We start from the raw sequence: 17,180 nt of genomic DNA on the forward strand, positions 1-17,180 counted from the left end.
GGCGCAATTAAATCTAGACTGTTTTAGCTTTTTTCGAGCGGTCGCTTATATCGAATTATCGCTTATAACAAATTTTTTCGCCATCCAGCTGACTTCGTTATAACGAGGGATTACTGTATACAACAGCTGTATCTTACCGGTACTCACCTATGAGGCAGAAACATGGAGGCTAACAAATAGGGTTCAGCTTAAGTTAAGGGCAATGCAGCGAGCTATGGAAAGAAAAAAATTATAGGTGTAGCGTTAAGAGATCGGAAGCAGGCGGAGTGGGTGAGGGAACAAACGCGGGTTAAAGACATCCTAGTTGAAATCAAAAGAAAGAAATGGGCTTCGGCAGGGCATGTAATGCGAAGGCAAGATAACCGCTGGTCCTTAAGGGCAACGGAGTGGATTCCAAGAGAAGGCAAGCGTAGCAGGGGGCAGCAGAAAGTTAGGTGGGCAGATGAGACTAAGAAGTTTGCGGGGATACGGTGGCTGCAACTGGCAAAGGGCAGGGTTAATTGGAGGGACATGGAAGAGGCCTTTGCCCTGCAGTTGGCATAGGCAGGCTCATGATGATGATGATGATCCACGAAGTCTGCACATAATTTGCTCATCCCTTTTTTAGCGTTATTTTTAAATAAAAAGTGCACAAATTGCTTGCCTAAATATGTAATTTTTCTCAACACGAGGTTCATTCATACATCAGCCTTTGTTTCTTGAGTGAATTTGAAATATATAAACTAGTCAGTGCAAAAACCTTAACGCCCAGCTAGACTTATACCCCTGTCATGTGATTGTTTCGAAGGCCCTTAAACAGATAATCTTTACTCAGAAGTACTTGTAGTTGGGCGTGTTGGTTCATAACTTTTCAGGAAGACACAGGGGCACAATAAAAGACACGGACATAGAAGTAGACAGGGACGAGCGCTCGTCCCTGTCTACTTCTACATCCGTGTCTTTTATTGCGCCCCTGTGTCTTCCAGATTATCTTTAGACTCAAAGGGCAGTTGAGCGCTACTACAAGGCAGCTTCAATGCCCATTATTATTATTATTATTTTGCCTAATGTCAGAGACGGCAAATAAAATGGCCAGTTTGGTCAAAATTTAGATTTCTCAGTTTGTTTTTTTCATAAACCTCGGGTCTTTCTCATAACGAAAAAGTGTAGTGAAATATACAGTACTAATTTAGAAAGTGACGTTTTCTTGTGCATGGTCATTGAAAATTGTGAGCGAATCGGTCTTTTATGTGGTCCTGGCGCATCGCAAATTCCACGTGTTTCTGACGACAGAGCCCCACTATCTTTATATCACCACGAAGAGAGGTCAGAAGATTAAAGGTGTTGTTGGTTCCAATGCCATATTTTTCTGACCAAAAGCAAAAGCACAAAAGCATATGAGGCGATAAGGGAGGCAAATGAGGGAATAAAATTTAGAATTCATTTTATCACCTTTCACTTTTCCTGCGATTGGCATCACTCATGCCTTGAGGATATCGTAACGAATGACAGTCGAATGATTCTCTTTTGCATATGAGTCCTTAGACATTGAGGAGTCATTGAGGAGACTGAGAAAAAGCTCTTAATTTTTCTGGCCGCCACGGTGGCTCAGTGGTTATGGGGCTCGGCTGTTGACCCAAAAGACGCGGGTTCGATCCCAGCCGCGGCGGCTGGAATTTCTTTGGAGGAGAAATTCTAGAGGCCCGTGTGCTGTGCGATGTCAGTGCACGTTAAAGAACCCCAGGTGGTCGAAATTTCTGGAGCCCTCCACTACGGCGTCTCTCATAGCCTGAGTCGCTTTGGGACGTTAAACCCCATAAACCAACCAACCAAGCATCTTAATTTTTCTGTGTGCATGGGGAATATTTTTGAAAGTTATTTTTTTCATTAACATGTTCATGTATATATGCGTCCTGGAGTTTTTCTTTCATTTCTACAAGTACTGGACATCTATAAATAGAGAGCTGATTGTCTTATTGCACAGAATAGGGCTTTATGAACATGCTGACGTAAAAAAACTTGGCACTTCCTTCCTACTTATATTTAATGTCTAGGGAATGACTTTATGGCAGTGTTAATTGCAGTTCCTAAATTGCATTGAGTAGTTGCAGTTATGGCTAGAGTGATGACAACCCAGATGATGTTGCAAACTAAGGACAAGCTGACCTATCACTCAATGGGTGACCTTGGGCCCACAATGAACTGAATAACTTAGCGGCATCAAAGCAGCAATGTGCCCTCAGTGGCATCAAATATCAGAGTTACCCTGCTCTCAGCCGCGTTCAATTTAAAGGCGACAAATTGTAGATGTATGCATGGAAAGCAGCCACAACAAGCTCCAACGTCGTGGAAATAATTGCGCACAGTCATGATCTTCCCATTAAAATCTTGTTCCCGTCTTTGACTAGAAAAGTGACGAGTCCGCTGCGAAGGAATAAGAACACAACCAAAGAACAAATACTATAGAATGAGACAGATGAAAAACACCAGTAAGTATGTGCATACTGACAGGCATCCACTGACAGGTATTCACTTCACCGCGGAATGAAACCATTCGAAGAGTTGTGTTCCTTTGGACTGAGGGAATAACTGTTGAAATAATTCGCCTTCACCACTGGGTGTGGCCCTTACATGGATCTTTTTTTTTAATATGTACTTCCTTTGGGAAAACAGGTTGCGGCCTGTACACGGGTGTGGGCCTTACATGCATTTAATGGTAAATAACATAACTGTGCATGACAGGTCTTCAGATATAGCTCCATTTCATTTGGAACCAAAAAACATAAGGAAGTGTCTTTAACGACCATGGTAAGAAATTTCCTAATTAGGCTTCAGTTGTTTTTTCATAATACAGGAACTGACTAAGATGTACTGAAACTAATTATATTTTTGAGAACACGAGGAAGAAATACATGTACACACTTAATTTTATCGCATTATATCAATAATGAAAATTTTCATTCTTAATCTCCGTGTTTCCCCTTAAGTGCAGTGGTAATTCTGAACGTAGTTGAACAATGTTTTGAGATTGCCTTTATTGTTTTGCTTCATTTTTGGATAATTTGAAGCCCTCTTAATTTGAATATTTTGTTGCATGATCCAAAGGGGCTTCAAATTAGCAGAGCAATGTTCTACTGTACTTTTCAAATTTAAGTTTCAGTGCTGATGGTTGTTAATTGCAGTACTGTGCACATTTGTTACGATAGTGCTTAAAGCCCCACTTCGCGAAACAACCTTATGTGTAGCTGCATATGTGACAGTATAGTGGTTACACTGCCAGCTTCAATTGCTATGTTAGAGCCTGTGTGATGTTTTTAGAACATTGAACATAGGGTGAGCAGAAAGACACTTTTTATGACATTTTATGACCGTAGAAAGCACTTACTTTTTCAGCTGCTGCTGTGGCTCGGTGTTTATGGCGCTCTGCTTCTGACCCGAAATACGCGGGTTCGATCCCGGCCGCGGCGGTCGAATTTCGATGGAGGCGAAATTCTGGGGGCCCGTGTACTGTGCGATGTCAGTGCACATTAGAGAACCCGATGTGGTCGAAATTTCTGGAGCCCTTCACTACGGCGTCGCTCGTAGCCCGAGTCGCTTTGGGTCGTTAAATCCACATAAACCAAACCAAACCGAACTTGCTCTTTTATAGTTGCATTGCAGGCCAAGTTAAGCGGAAGCCGGTTCTGACGTGTGTGGACCTTGTGTGCACTGCGCATGTGGCATGAACGCTGACACAAGGCCACCTTTCCTGGTCGTAAGTGTTTAGGCAGCTCGATGGTTTGTGCGCTCATGGAGACATTCCCCCTGTGCAGGTATGCGAGGGCCAACGGCTACCCCGTCTTGGAGCACGTGACGCTACCCCGGGTGGGAGCCATGAAGACAGTGCTGGAGACCCTGACGGCCGAGAACCTGGCCAAGACCCACAAGGGTGAGGAGCCACCCCATTTCACAAGTGCACACACACTTATGCATAGTATACAGAGTGGAAGAAAACAGAAATACAATCCGTCAGTGCAACAATCATCCTGTGTCAGGTGTCTTTGCTCTAGAACTACTGCTCCTTTTCTCCACACATTTGTGGGCTCCAGTGGAGCGAGAATCGTTTGAAGAATTCTCACAGGTAGCTATGTGAGGATAGCAGGAGCCCATGCATGGGCTACTCTCGAGTGGGTTGCATCAGTGGCAGCAAACACACAACAGATAAAAGCTGTGCATGGAATTCAGTGGTGTGGCACCACATGCTTTGATTCACAGTTATTAGCATGTGTCATTGTGGGTGCTATGCAAGTAGTGCGTGGGCAGAAATCACTCTGCTGCATATCACTCATGTATCTCGAAGCCACGGTGAGGATATGATGAAAGCATTGAGATTTATAAAGCGACATGTTAAGCATTAAAAAATATGGACAAGGCAGTCAGGTGTTCAGTTATTTAACCCTCTGAATACAATTTTCACTTATGAACTACTTTATGGATGTGTATGCCCGCCGCAACACATGCAGATGAAGCTGCTATGGTCTAATAGGAATGGTAGCCATGTACGTGAAAACTGGTGCTTTTAACACAAGGACCGTCTTTCTGTATGCTTTGTGGTACCTGAAGGACACGGAGTCATTTTTTGCACATCAGAGTCTGACCGATAATCGAGCTTTCTACTGACTAAGTCGGTAACTATGTCGTCTCGTTAAATTTTTGCTTCAGCCATGATATTGACTCCAAGCTAGGCTCTGGTGACTGTGCTGACTGGAAAGCACCTTATCAGTGCCAGTAAAATGTGGGTGCCAAGTCGTGCTGAGACGATATGGATGATGGTGCAATTTTGTTTCAAGAAATCTCTTGAATGTGACAGGTGAAATATGCCACAGTGTTTGCATGATGGTGAGATCTGGGCCTTTACTTCCGTCTGAGATGCAAAAGTAGATAGCTTTGTCGATGCCAACAAAAAAGATTGAGGGAAGGACATGTTAGTGTGTCATGCGTAGCGCAACATAGAGTATACCCATGATGGGCACAGGAACCATGAAACCTTGTGCATAAGCACTAAAGTGATGGCTTAAGGAGCCCAGTGGTTGTTATGCTAACAACATGCCATCACTTGACATATCATTCTGTGGCATATCTTGGAGTGACATATCGTCGTGTGACATATTGTTGTGCAGCATACTGTCGTTTGACATATCACTGCAGGATTCGTGAAATATTGTTGCATGACATATCTCGTGACATATCGTCGTGTAACATATCTCGTGACATATTATTGCATGACATATGGCACAATATATCTTTGGAGGACATATTGTGGCACATCACTGCCTGACATATCTTTGCGTGACATGTCGTCGTGGGACGCAACACTGTGACATATCATCATGTGACGTGTCGCAGCTTCGCATATTGTTGCCACGAAGGCCATGCACGTGCACAGGAGCTTCCATGTGCCACCCACAGATGGCGCCTGAGGCTGTGGCTCATCATCATCATTGTCAACTTCTTCCTCCACTGCGAGCTCTCGGTATCCATATCGGCATCAGTATCACCAGCTGTAGCTTTCTGTGGCTGTCAAAGGCACGGGAGTCGTGGTAGCGTGTTAGTTCACTGTAGTTGTGGCTTTCATGTGTTACCACCAAGTGTTGCAGTTTTAGCACGATGGGCGAGCACCTTAAAAGCTATATGTCTGGGAGTTAGCTCTCGAATACATCAAGTGTGCGGCGGGCAGGAAGGTTGACGTGGCCAAGAAGTGCGTCCGACGATGGCAGAACCAAAAGGATGTATTGAGGAACACAAGCTGCAACAAGCGTGCTTTCCGAGGCGAGTCATGCGAGTTTCCTGAACTGGAAGAGCTGCTGTGCTATGTGATGGAAGTGTTGAACAACGGCTACGCGTTGACAGCGGACATGATGCGCGACTTCTTGTGGGATGAGCGTGCACTGGAGCACAGCATCAGCTCAGAGTCGGAAGACTCTGCAAGTGAGGCTTGAACGTAGGATAAATGCCTCCCTTATATGTGTTTTTACTTAAACACATTTTTGCACAATGCGTGTATGGGCCACAGCCTAAAAATTGGCCCTCGAATCAAGAGAAAAAAAGGTGCGGCCCTCACACGTGTTTATATGGTATGTTCGCTTTGCCCTCTTGCAATGCCCACTGATAATTTTTGTTTGCCTTCTTTTGCTATGTGATCACAATGTACTTTTCTTTTTTCCTCATTCCCCCAATCCCACCCCCCTTATGTAATACCCACCTAGTGTTCCTTAAAGGGACACTAAATGATGGTGGTGATGATGTGTGAAACTAGCTGATCACACGGTGCGTCTTACCACGATTGGATTGCACAGGCGAGGAGCCTCTGAAGTGGGTGGTGGACATCACCATCGGCTACCCGGACATGGGCAAGCCCCTCGACCTGTTTGTCATCTCGGGGGGCTTCCGGAAGCAGTGCGTCATCCACATGCACTACCGCCGCTTCCCCATCGCCGAGCTGCCCATCCACGACACAGAGGTGAGGGGTCGCCACCTCTGTCTGCACTACACCAGGGAGTGTGTCCAGTTCCTGACCGAGTGGAGCCCGGTTTAGAAACAGAATTTTCCCAGTGGTGGAGGACACGTTGACTGTTGAGCTTATTTCATTAGGAAGTCCCATTGTCATGGTTGAAGGAGCCAACTTAGTGCGCCGTTCGAACGCCTGCTTTTCGCCCTTTATGTTGTGATGTTAAAGATGGCAGTGATATCGAGCAGGAAGGGGAAATGTGTGGCCATTGTCGTCACGGGTTGTGCGGGTGTTGAAGGTTGCTTGCAGCACGCATGATGGGACGGGCAAAGGGGCACACAGCATTAAAACTGTGTGCCATTGCGTTTGAATGCACCTTTCAGGCCCTATTTGCACTTCTATATTTGCTTTCATCGCCTTCTAACGCTCTTCAAGCTTCCTAGGCAAGCCTGCGTCAAACAGGTTTTACTGTGCGTAGACTCGCTGTGGTGTGATTGAACCTTGCTGCAACAAACACCGTGGCAGCAGAATTTCTGCTACAAGGAAGTCTTTCCAATTCCTTACTGGGTTGCCACGGAATACAGTAGAACCCCGCCGTTAAATTTTTCACAGAATCGTGGGAAAAGAATGACCAACTGAGGATTGTAGTAGGCAGGGAGCACATGTGGGAAGAAACAACGTTGTCTGCTGGTATTTTTTTTTCTTTTTTTTACTTTTACTGAGGGCAGCATGCCTCTTTGGAGTTTGCAAGGTTTTGCGACTCTTGTGATTGTTCACATGCACAGAGTAACCTAAATGTCCTGCGATAGCTCTCCATCTATCTGAGAAGATGTTGGTGTAAAAGAGGCAGATGCGAAGAAGGAGGGTGTATGGAACAGCCGAAATTTGGGCGCGTGTGTGTGCTTCCACGCTCTTTTCATGGTAGCCACCTGAATCCTGCACACTCCTTGTTTACTGGAACCTAGAAATTGCGTTTTTAAGTTCCAGACAGCAAGGCGAACACTGATGCTAGAAACATGTCTTCACGCCAACCCGCACAGCTGTATCTTGTGCATCTGGCACCCAGGAATACCACACCAGGGTTCTTCTGTATGATGTGATGAATTTCTCTTTACAGCGGACATATTTCCGAGCGAGTTTAGGATTGAATGAAGTTTTTCCGAACTAACCTACAACCTGAAAAAGATATCCAATGAGGCAGTAGAACCTCACTGCAACGTTTCTTGGTGCTGCATTCTCCTGGTGGCTATGTTATTGTGGGCCATATTCCTGCCACAGCTTTTATAGGTTGCCATGCGAAACACTTCAAATGTGAGAGCATTCCTACATATGATGTGTCATCGATTGATACCCAGTCAACCCAAACGACAGGTGCCAAGAGCCATTTTGACTTCGACGCAGCTGAGCCTAGCTGTAAACTACGTTTGGTTAAGATGAGTGCGACAGGGAAGTGATCGTCATTGTTGTAATCTGGTCACATGATCATCATCGTTATTATTTTCACTTGGAGCAAAAAATGTCCGCAATTTTGTCCGCCCAATTGCGTCGTTCTGTGAAGATAAATGTGTGAAAGGGTGATGTGACGGATAGTGTGTGATAAAATGTTACCATTGGAAAAATTTGGTTGATGAGGTATAATTAGAAAAAAAAAAACGGGAACAAATACACTTAGACGTCACGGACACCGATATAGTATGGGGGTGTTTTGCTTTCACATTGCTCTCAAAGTTTTACTCTTCGTAACTGTAGAATGTTCATTCCCTGCTTGTTGGGTGGACTGCGCAGTGTATTCTCAGCCAGGTGAAATACTTTGAATGGGTCAAATTCTATACTTCACATGGCTCGGGTGAAGCATGTGCTGTGTCAGCGGTGACCCCGACCGGCGTTTTCCTCCGCGCAGGCGCTCACCAAGTGGCTTTACGACCGGTGGGCTGAGAAGGAAGACCTGCTGGACATCTTCTATCGGACGGGGCGCTTCCCGGGACGCCTCCACCAGGGCGGGGGAGACGTCGAGGAGAAGAAGGACCTGGCGCCCCTGCGCGAGACACCCCTCCGCGTCGACTTCAACATCGTCTGGATTGTGCTGGTGCACGCCTTCTTCATCATGTCGACGCTGTTCCACGTGGCCCTCTTCCGCTGGCTGTTCTCGCTCGTGCCCCTCTGGTGACGCTTTGTCGGTGAAGGAGGGGGTGCGAGTGGCGGTGTGTTTCTCTGTGTGTGTGAGAGTGTGCGGTGTGGAAGGTTTCTCGTGCGAGGGTCTTGTTTGTGAGCGGAGAGTGGAAAGGGGGGGGGTGGGGAGGGGAGCAAGCTCGTCTCACCTGTTTGGCTTTTGCTTCCTCTGAGAGCAGTGGAGTAGCTTTGCATCCGTCAGTTGGAAAGTGGTAGTCGATGAAGAAACGGGAGTGAGTTTTTTTTTGTGTGTGTTTTGAGTGGCACCTGTCGGGGAAAACTAGCTATTTAAAACTAAGCCTGACCCCCAAAAACTTTCTAGCCTGAATGAATCTCGGGGAACAGTGAAAAGACACTGGGAAGAATATCCACCATGCATGAACTGTCGTTGAGAACTCGGGATATTGGGGTGCACGTAACCAAGTAGTAAGTTTTGGGGAGTACAGAAAAGCTGAAAATAGGGAAAGCCACTTGTTGTCTGGAAATATCAAAAAGTAGCCGCTGTGCAGTGGAAAACTTATCAAGTTGACAGGCAAGGATGCATGGAGTTGGCTGCATGGGATAGAAGTGGAGAGCAGTATCAATGTGTAGTTATAGTAGAGAGGTAATGAAAGAGCCTAGCGGTACATGTACTCACAGCTGAGAAGTTTTTTCTTTTCCCCCTCACAGTGAGTATGTCTCTAGAAAGGTAGCTTGGAACACTTTGGGACAGGTAAATTTGAAGCTCGTGGGCAGAGTGACAGGAGGGCATTGGGGAAATGAGGAGTCACCGTCCTGATATTGCACATGGCGGTGAGCTTTAGGGATGCTATAGGGATAAAAAGGATTTTCGGAATTTGTGGGAAAGAGTTATGCAGTCACCTGTTCCCAAAGTTTGTTCATGAGAGCCCATGGAGTGCCGTAAAAAAAAAAAAGGCAGATGTGTCTAAGCCTGACTCTATGGAGATTTTCTTGACCCACTTCGCCGGATGTTATTATAAGGCATTTGGGACCATTCCCTCCGCATTTAGGGATCTGTATTTTGCTGAGGTACTCCACCACAATCGTCGATTGAGGGGACGGGTACACTTTGGTGCTTCATTTGTTGATAAACTTGCGTTTGGCTAATCTATGGGTAGCATTTCTCCATTACATTGATTTTGAGATGCATTTGTGAGGCGAATGAAGTAATGCCAGGAGTCGTCAATATGGGAAGTCGAGTTTATTTTTGAATCCTTCCAATTGTACATCCAGATGAATTTTAGCCGGCTAGACACGAGACTAACTGGCAGGACGTGCTACGAATGACACTGGTTTATCAATTTCTTCACTCTTCACACACGGATTAAAATAAGAGGATGCATCAGCTGTTGATACTGCATTTAGAGGAAAGTAGGAGCCAGGAGAGGTGTTGCACTTGCATGCTGAGGTGAAAAATCCAGTGTGGAAGTAATAAAAAGCAGAGCATTGCTCTCTAGTGAAGCGCCCCACTCCAAGCTGGCCTCCACAGGAGCAGTTCTAGATTGTGGAGCTGCGCAGTCACCTGCCATCATGGGATTCGATACGAGACCCCGCGAAACAACAAGCCCCGCCGCGACAGTTCCACGAAAACGTCCAGGACAATCGTGCCAGTGCCCGGGTGGCCAGATTGTGTCCTTCTCTCGGCCAGACTGTGCCGGGACTTTCATGCCGTGACCGTGTGTGTGTGTCGTTGGACTGATCCATTTCTGTTGCCCGCGGAAAGGGAGTTTGATGGGAAGGGAGGGTCGAGGGGCGATGGAGTTTGCCATTGCTTTATTTAGTGGGCGACTTTTTGTCGTGCTTTGGCTGTTGTTGGGCTCGATGGACTTTGTCGTGATGGCTCCTCTCACCGGGAGGCATTCAGAAGCACCCCGCCCTGGTGGGGGCCTGCAGATGGGCGTCTCTACCGTCGGCGGAGGATTCCGCCGCAGTGCTTGTGCGGAAGAAAGACTCAGATTTGCCTAGCGCAGAGAGCGAGGGAGTGAGAGATGCACTTGTTTGGGCTGTGATTCTAGTGTGGAAGGCTTTTAGTCAGTGTTTATTTTTGGTCTTTCCTCTTTCGCGAGCAAGTCTCCCGGCCTTGCGGACTGAGTTTCTTGCATTTTGGACAAGCCCAACTTTTTTTTGTTTTTTCTTGTGACAGTGTTGAGGGATTGACTGTGGATTGTGTCCTGTGGGTAGCGGGAAACTGGCTACTGTAAACTGGTTTTTAAGTTTCGAGGAGTGAAACACCTTTGAGCGCACAAGTGGAAACAATCGCAGGCCACAGGTAGGGCATGGATATTTTGGCACGTGCCTGCCTTTACATGTTGCTGAAGCTCTTTTTGTTGCTGCTGTGCGCTTTCTGCAACGGTGTGGGGCGAACTGTATGCGACAAGTTTCTCTGGTTGACCCACTGCAATGCCTGCGTGCAGTGTTCTATTTCAAGCACGTATAAACCTCTTCATTGTGTTGGGAAATTAATTTTCTCTCTGGCCTGCATCAAAGCATAGATTTGTAACATAGTTTTAGTATATGCGAGAAATTCTCAGAACCTCGCACAAGGTCTCCAGCAATGTCTTGAAAGTGTTCCTCATGTTCTCCTCATTCTTTGTTTTGAGTTTTACAGTGCTGTTGGTCGGAGAATTAATGTATTATTTGCTGCATCTTTTAGGCTGCCTTTGTTGCCTTCTTTTGGAGTACCTATTCAACACTTGTGCAAACCAGTGGTTAAAAGTTTTAACATTCAAAGAAATGTTCAAGCGACATCACTCTAGTTAGCTCTCAAAATTCTGCCAGTGGGACAACCAGTGAGACTTGTCTTTATACTCTGGGGCAAGGCAAAAGAGGTGCAAAACTTGCACACATGTGCACACATGATGCAGGCCTCTTTTGATTGCACTTGCGTGCCTGAAATTTGCATGCACCCAGCCTGCAGTGGAATGAAGCATGAGGTAGCTTTCAGAGAAATGTAGAGGCATTGCTCCACACTTGCCTATGGTTTGTGCAAGCCAGTCTAAAATAACACGACTGCGAGTCAGTTTCTGGATATGAGAGAAGGAGCGACCTTTACCGTTTTAGCATATATACCAGCCACTTGTCCTCTAGCATTCACTTTCACATAGCTTTAGCCGCGCTCTTCACTTCAGTAAGGGTAATATGTAGGGTGCGCACATCTTTGGACGGAAGGGACCTGAAACGTTTGTAGCACGAAAAAAAGCGGCAGCTTGCGGCCCTGGCAGGTCAGACGCGAGATGAAGGCTGAGTTTTTGCACAGCCTCGGCTGCTTGCATTGTGGGCCGTAAATTTTTTGGAAAAGTTTTTGTTTCGACGCGTCACAGTTGCAAAGCAAAGCTGGTGTGCTGCCGGCATTATTGGTAAAAGCTGCCACCTTTTATCATTTCCGATGCGAGCTCGTGAAATGAATAATTTTGTGGCTTTTGCCGCATCACAGATTGCCCTGTGTTATTCAGAACTGTGATGAAAAGTGGCACTCACAAAAGAGGCCGTACACCGTTGCAAAATCATATTGATCTTGACTAAAGCGATGCAGGTCCCAAGCAGCACTGGTAATTGGCCCTATATTGGAAATGGCTGGCTTCATACTGATCCCACATTGGAAATGCTGGCTTCACACTGATCCCATATTGGAAATTGCTGCCTTCACGCTGGTCCCATAATGGAAATGGCTGCCTTCACACTGGTCCCATAATGGAAATGGCTGGCTTCACACTGGTCCCATATTGGAAATGGCTGGCTTCACACTGGTCCCATATTGGAAATGGCTGCCTTCACACTGGTCCCATATTGGAAATGGCTGGCTTCACACTGGTCCCATAATGGAAATGGCTGCCTTCACACTGGTCCCATATTGGAAATGGCTGGCTTCACACTGGTCCCATATTGGAAATGGCTGGCTTCACACTGGTCCCATATTGGAAATGGCTGGCTTCAGACTGGTGGTCCCTTGTAGGAACTACTTTGCCAATATTGGGCCAACTAGCTGTGCTGATGGGGGTCCCACCATGTTGGTTTAGGATTGCACGTGCACTCTCAGACGCCTCCAGTCTGTGATCGCTGGTGGTTTCATGTGCACAACTTGGCAGTGGCACAGTTTGGAGTGCTTTCATGTAGAATAGCCTTTTCCCGAGTCTTACAGAGAGCTGCGGCAGACTTGTTGTTGCGCAGTCACGATGTCCTCGAGAGGTTCCTGAGAAGGAGGACCACCCCATACCATGCACAATAATAGGTTGCAGAATTTCCCGCTTGAAACATGAAGCAGCGGGGTGAGATGCCGATCAGAGTCATTGAATTCTTTTCGCTCTTGCACCACCCCGCGGTGCCTGTTGACTCCTCATGATTTGACTGCCACCATATATTATTATTATGTCTTGTTGTAATTCAACGAACTTTGTTATGTTTCAATGCTATTGTATTGCTGTACATATAAACGCTTGTTTTTTTATTGTATGCTGCATAAATATGTTACTTTCGTACAAAAAGTACATAAAAATTCTCATCATCTTGTGTTGTGGTGTCATGTGCCAGCAGCTGCTTTTGAATCTTGATGAAAGTTGAGTATTCCTCGAATACATGCAGGTGCTTCACATCTGGTAGCATTGCATTCACATCTATTTGTAACGATGCATTTGACAGTTTTGGGAGGACCGACATAAGCCTACCAAACTAAGAAAAGCAAGGCATTTAAAACCATTCCTAAGTCGAATTTCTATCTGCGCCAAATGACAGTGATGTGCTAGCATGTTGCTAGCACAGCAGAGAGAATTTCTCCACATTAGTTTAGCAACAATTTGCAAGCTTGAGTTATTACTGGAGCGAAAGGGAGACTGGCGTGGTGGAAAGTTTGAAGCATCTCAGTTCACAATTAAGGCATTGTTGAGAACTCGTTGCAGGAACTTCCATAAGCACCTAAATGGGTCATTTTATTTCGGGAACACATTGTGGTACTTATACATTTTAACTTTTCATTGTCCGCACGTTGTCCATCATTCGACAGGCACCTCACCTGGTTAACAAATTACGAGAGGATCATCACAGGTGGGGTGATTTGGAGTTTTACACTTAACATTGTCTCACTATGATGCTACTGATTACTGAGGCAATCAAGCATGCAAGCATCACAGGAAGGCCAGAAAATTTGAGTCCGTGACTGAACATAACGTTATGGAAGTTGCAGTAACATGTTGCGTTGGAATGTTACATAACTTAAGTTATCGGCAATTTAACGTATAATTTTATATGTTATTTCAAGAACATCAGTTTAACATCCTAAGTAAACATTATTCTAATGCTGCATTTTAAATGTTATTATAATGTTAGAAATTTACTAATAATTTGTGTCCTATCAAAAACATTACTTCAGTGTAATGGACACTATCAAAATCTCACCAATTTCTGTCGGCAGCGCTACTGAGACATTTTCTTTGCACCCGGAATCACTGCTCTGATTGTCATGCTCGGGCATCAATGAAGCAAGCAGGCCAGACTTATGGAAACCTGCAGTTATCGTTGGCACTGTAACTGCACTCCAAGCCTCATGGACCTACTTCGCTAAACGGAACACGCCTGACGCGTCCAGTTGTGTAACTGTGATTACCTTCGGTCAGCCACGCATCCGAAATGCGGTGCAAAACAGCTATGACGCTGCGGTTAAGCCGTGTAAATTAGCGTGATCGATAGTCATTTTTTTTTCCTTTTACGTCTGAATCATTTTATCATGGCTATAGAATCATTCTAAGTATTAAATTCGGAACTCATGCCGTGCAGACGGAAGCAGTTTTTCTGGACATTGTGTGTTGCCCCTCCATTTGGCTGCACTTTCCGCACTAGTTCACAAAAGTGCCATGCCAGTGCAGTGCCACTTCTTCCAGTGCAAGTGTAGCTCGACACTAGCGCTGTCCATGCAGCGGTCAAATCAAATGCAGAAACGTTCGTCTGCTGTGGCCGTGTGTTAGTGTTTGTCTCATGGTTTCACTTATGTGCGGGGTTCTGCTAGTTGTGTTGAATGTTGTGCACTTGTTCGAAGTAGCGCATCTCGTGGAGCGGCTATGAAATTCGTTGATTCCAAAAGTGGTGAAGAATTTGACACCGTCCTTTCCATTGCGTTGTGCAAAGTGGCGCAGGCCGTTCGACCACTACCGATTCAACGGGTACTTGGAAGAGGCAACAAACTGAATTTGAGAGGTTACTCAGACTTCTGCTCGAGACGACCTTTGATAGTTCATACGCATGATTCAGGCTGTTGCTGCTCTATTGAAAAGTGACTGCGGTTTTCTGCCAGTTACCTACGGAAAGAGGTGCCTGATAACTTGGGACTATATTTGAACTCAACTTGCGTTCACTGTCGGCGGATGGTGACAGTGGAGTGACTATCAGAGACTGACTGGCAGGTGAAGGTGTGGGCTGACGGCGACCTCAAGGCCAGTCGCTGCTGTAAGCAAAGGTACTGATGTCGCCGGAGTCATCACAATCGGTGCGATAACAAGGGTGGAACTAACACCAGTTGTCAGTAGATTTATATTCTGGTCGTCAAAGAATCCTCAGTGTTTTTGTTGGTGTGGAAGTTTCATGCAAAAAAAGCAGAAAGGAACAATAACGTTGAATTAAAAAAAATCTCGCCATCTGCCTTTTATGGACACCGTCTCCATCGTGCTGTATGTAATATTGGTACATAAAAGAGATAGTGTAATATCCGAATCATAGCCAAATATCCTAACACTTTTGAGTACCTGCAAGAGATTTCCATGGGAAGTCCTTGTTTTAATATCCTGACACATTATCCATTGGATGTACCGTTCGGCAGTATTACAGACACTGGTTTGATATGCATGGATTCTTTCTGTAGAGATGTCCTGACACGTTATCCCATGGATATCCCATTCGGGTGATATTATGGACATTTACTTGAATCATGTCTCATTACATTTGCATTATGTTCGCAACAGATTGCAAAGTGGACGCTTCTGTTTTTGTTCTAATAGAAGGTATCTGCAACATGGTCCACTCATTTGCATTTGTTGTTTGTGTCATCACAGATAACTGAATGAAATAATGTTGCTTAACGTGCAAGAACCGCCGGCTCCAAAAAAATGGTAAGTTTGGAGTCGAGAAGCTCGTGGAAATTTTTCAATCAGTGGATATATGCTCGGTATATGTTGGGGCTGCATGACCCGATTTATTGTGTTTCTGCAGCCTGATCTGTGTTTTGCATATACTTGTTGTTAGACATGTTTGCCACGACAGCATGTGATGCTGTGCAGGTGTTGCCCGTTATATTATCAGCACTGGGCCTAGCAACTACACCATTGTAATCAGCAGTAGTAATTTCTTCATGCCTATATCGCAGAACATGTAAATTAGGCTTGTGAATATTTTCGTGCTAGCCAATCAAGTTTTTTCTCTTGCGCCCATAAAAATCTCCAGAGAAATAGACCAATACCCAACATGTCCTCGTTAAGGCCTCCGAAAATCCTCGGGGACTTCCTAGGGACCTCCCTTTGATCGAGAAAACGTGGCCAAAAAGTACGTGATGCATGTCTGCGCTAAGGCCGCCGCGGTGGCTCAGTGGTTATGGTGCTCGGCTGCTGACCCGAAAGACGCGGGTTCGATTCCGGCCGCGGCGGTTCAATTTCTTTGGAGGAGAAATTCTAGAGGCCCGTGTACTGTGCGATGTCAGTGCACGTTAAAGAACCCCAGGTGGTCGAAATTTACGGAGCCCTCCACTACGGCGTCTCTCGTAGCCTCAGTCGCTTTGGCACGTTAAACCCCCATAAACCAAACCAAACCGAAATGGTGCGGAAAGTGCGGCGAAATCGAGGAGACCTACGTCTCAGAACTCGCCCATGTCGTGCGACTGAAACTTCGTCATCCTGGTGCCGATGCCTGACTCGCCCAGCGTGTTTCGTCTGCGACGGTGGAAGTGCTACGGCCTTGAAGAAGAGCTGCGAAGGACAAGGTACAAGAAGGAAGGAAGTGGAAAGCACTGATGAGAGACTTTGATCGGACACGGGGAGCGGCTGCGTTGTTCGTCGGGCAGGGGGTAGTCGCTGGAGGTCGAGGGTCATTGCCAAGGAGAGTCGTAAGAACGATTACTTGGTGGAGGAAAATGGACGGGCCGCTCGTATCGAGGCGGTGAGCAGCTATAGTGGCGGTGGTGGTGGTGAAAAACATTTATGCGAAATTAAGTTTTTTACAGAAAGGTGATTGGGGTAGGACCCTATTGGCCCTTTCCCTTTACAATACTGGGTGGAGCCCCTATTCCGGTGCCCCATTGGCAAGCAACGCCGCCCGCGTCCGTTGAACCAAAGCCTGTTGGCTTTTTAGGTCTTGACAGCCGAGCAGGGCCGCCTCCCAGTCCTCTCTGGTGGGGTTGGGGTTGGGGGGGATAGATGGGTTTGACTGACACGCCCAAACCATGTGGAAGGTGTCAGCCACCTCCCCACAGAACTGGCACGCGCCACCAAAGGATGTATTGAAATGTTTAAGCACCGCCGGGCACAGTACAGTGTTAGTAATAATTTTGATGAGGAGGCGCTCGTCAGCGCGA

The 17,180-nt window shown here is 46.1% G+C and overlaps 2 protein-coding genes across 4 annotated transcripts in view; one reads left to right on the forward strand and one right to left on the reverse strand.

The window, feature by feature from the left end:
- LOC149333249 (acyl-CoA:lysophosphatidylglycerol acyltransferase 1-like) overlaps positions 1-13,141 on the forward strand; it is a 147,116-nt gene extending 133,975 nt beyond the window's left edge. For all 3 annotated transcript variants that reach the window (XM_089558617.1, XM_089558619.1, XM_089558618.1), the window contains exons 5-7: positions 3,792-3,907; positions 6,315-6,478; positions 8,367-13,141. In XM_089558617.1, the coding sequence (XP_089414743.1) occupies positions 3,792-3,907; positions 6,315-6,478; positions 8,367-8,633 (547 nt within the window). In that variant the 3' untranslated portion in view covers positions 8,634-13,141. The remainder of the gene's footprint in view (positions 1-3,791; positions 3,908-6,314; positions 6,479-8,366) is intronic.
- Positions 13,142-16,850: 3,709 nt separating this feature from the next.
- LOC149333250 (uncharacterized) overlaps positions 16,851-17,180 on the reverse strand; it is a 5,627-nt gene continuing 5,297 nt past the window's right edge. Inside the window, exon 3 of the mRNA XM_089556018.1 lies at positions 16,851-16,994. Coding sequence (XP_089412144.1) covers positions 16,851-16,994 — 144 coding nt within the window. The remainder of the gene's footprint in view (positions 16,995-17,180) is intronic.

The sequence above is a fragment of the Amblyomma mixtum genome, chromosome 8 (genome assembly GCF_055824585.1).
Source record: "Amblyomma mixtum isolate Tamu chromosome 8, ASM5582458v1, whole genome shotgun sequence".
NCBI lineage: Eukaryota > Metazoa > Arthropoda > Arachnida > Ixodida > Ixodidae > Amblyomma > Amblyomma mixtum.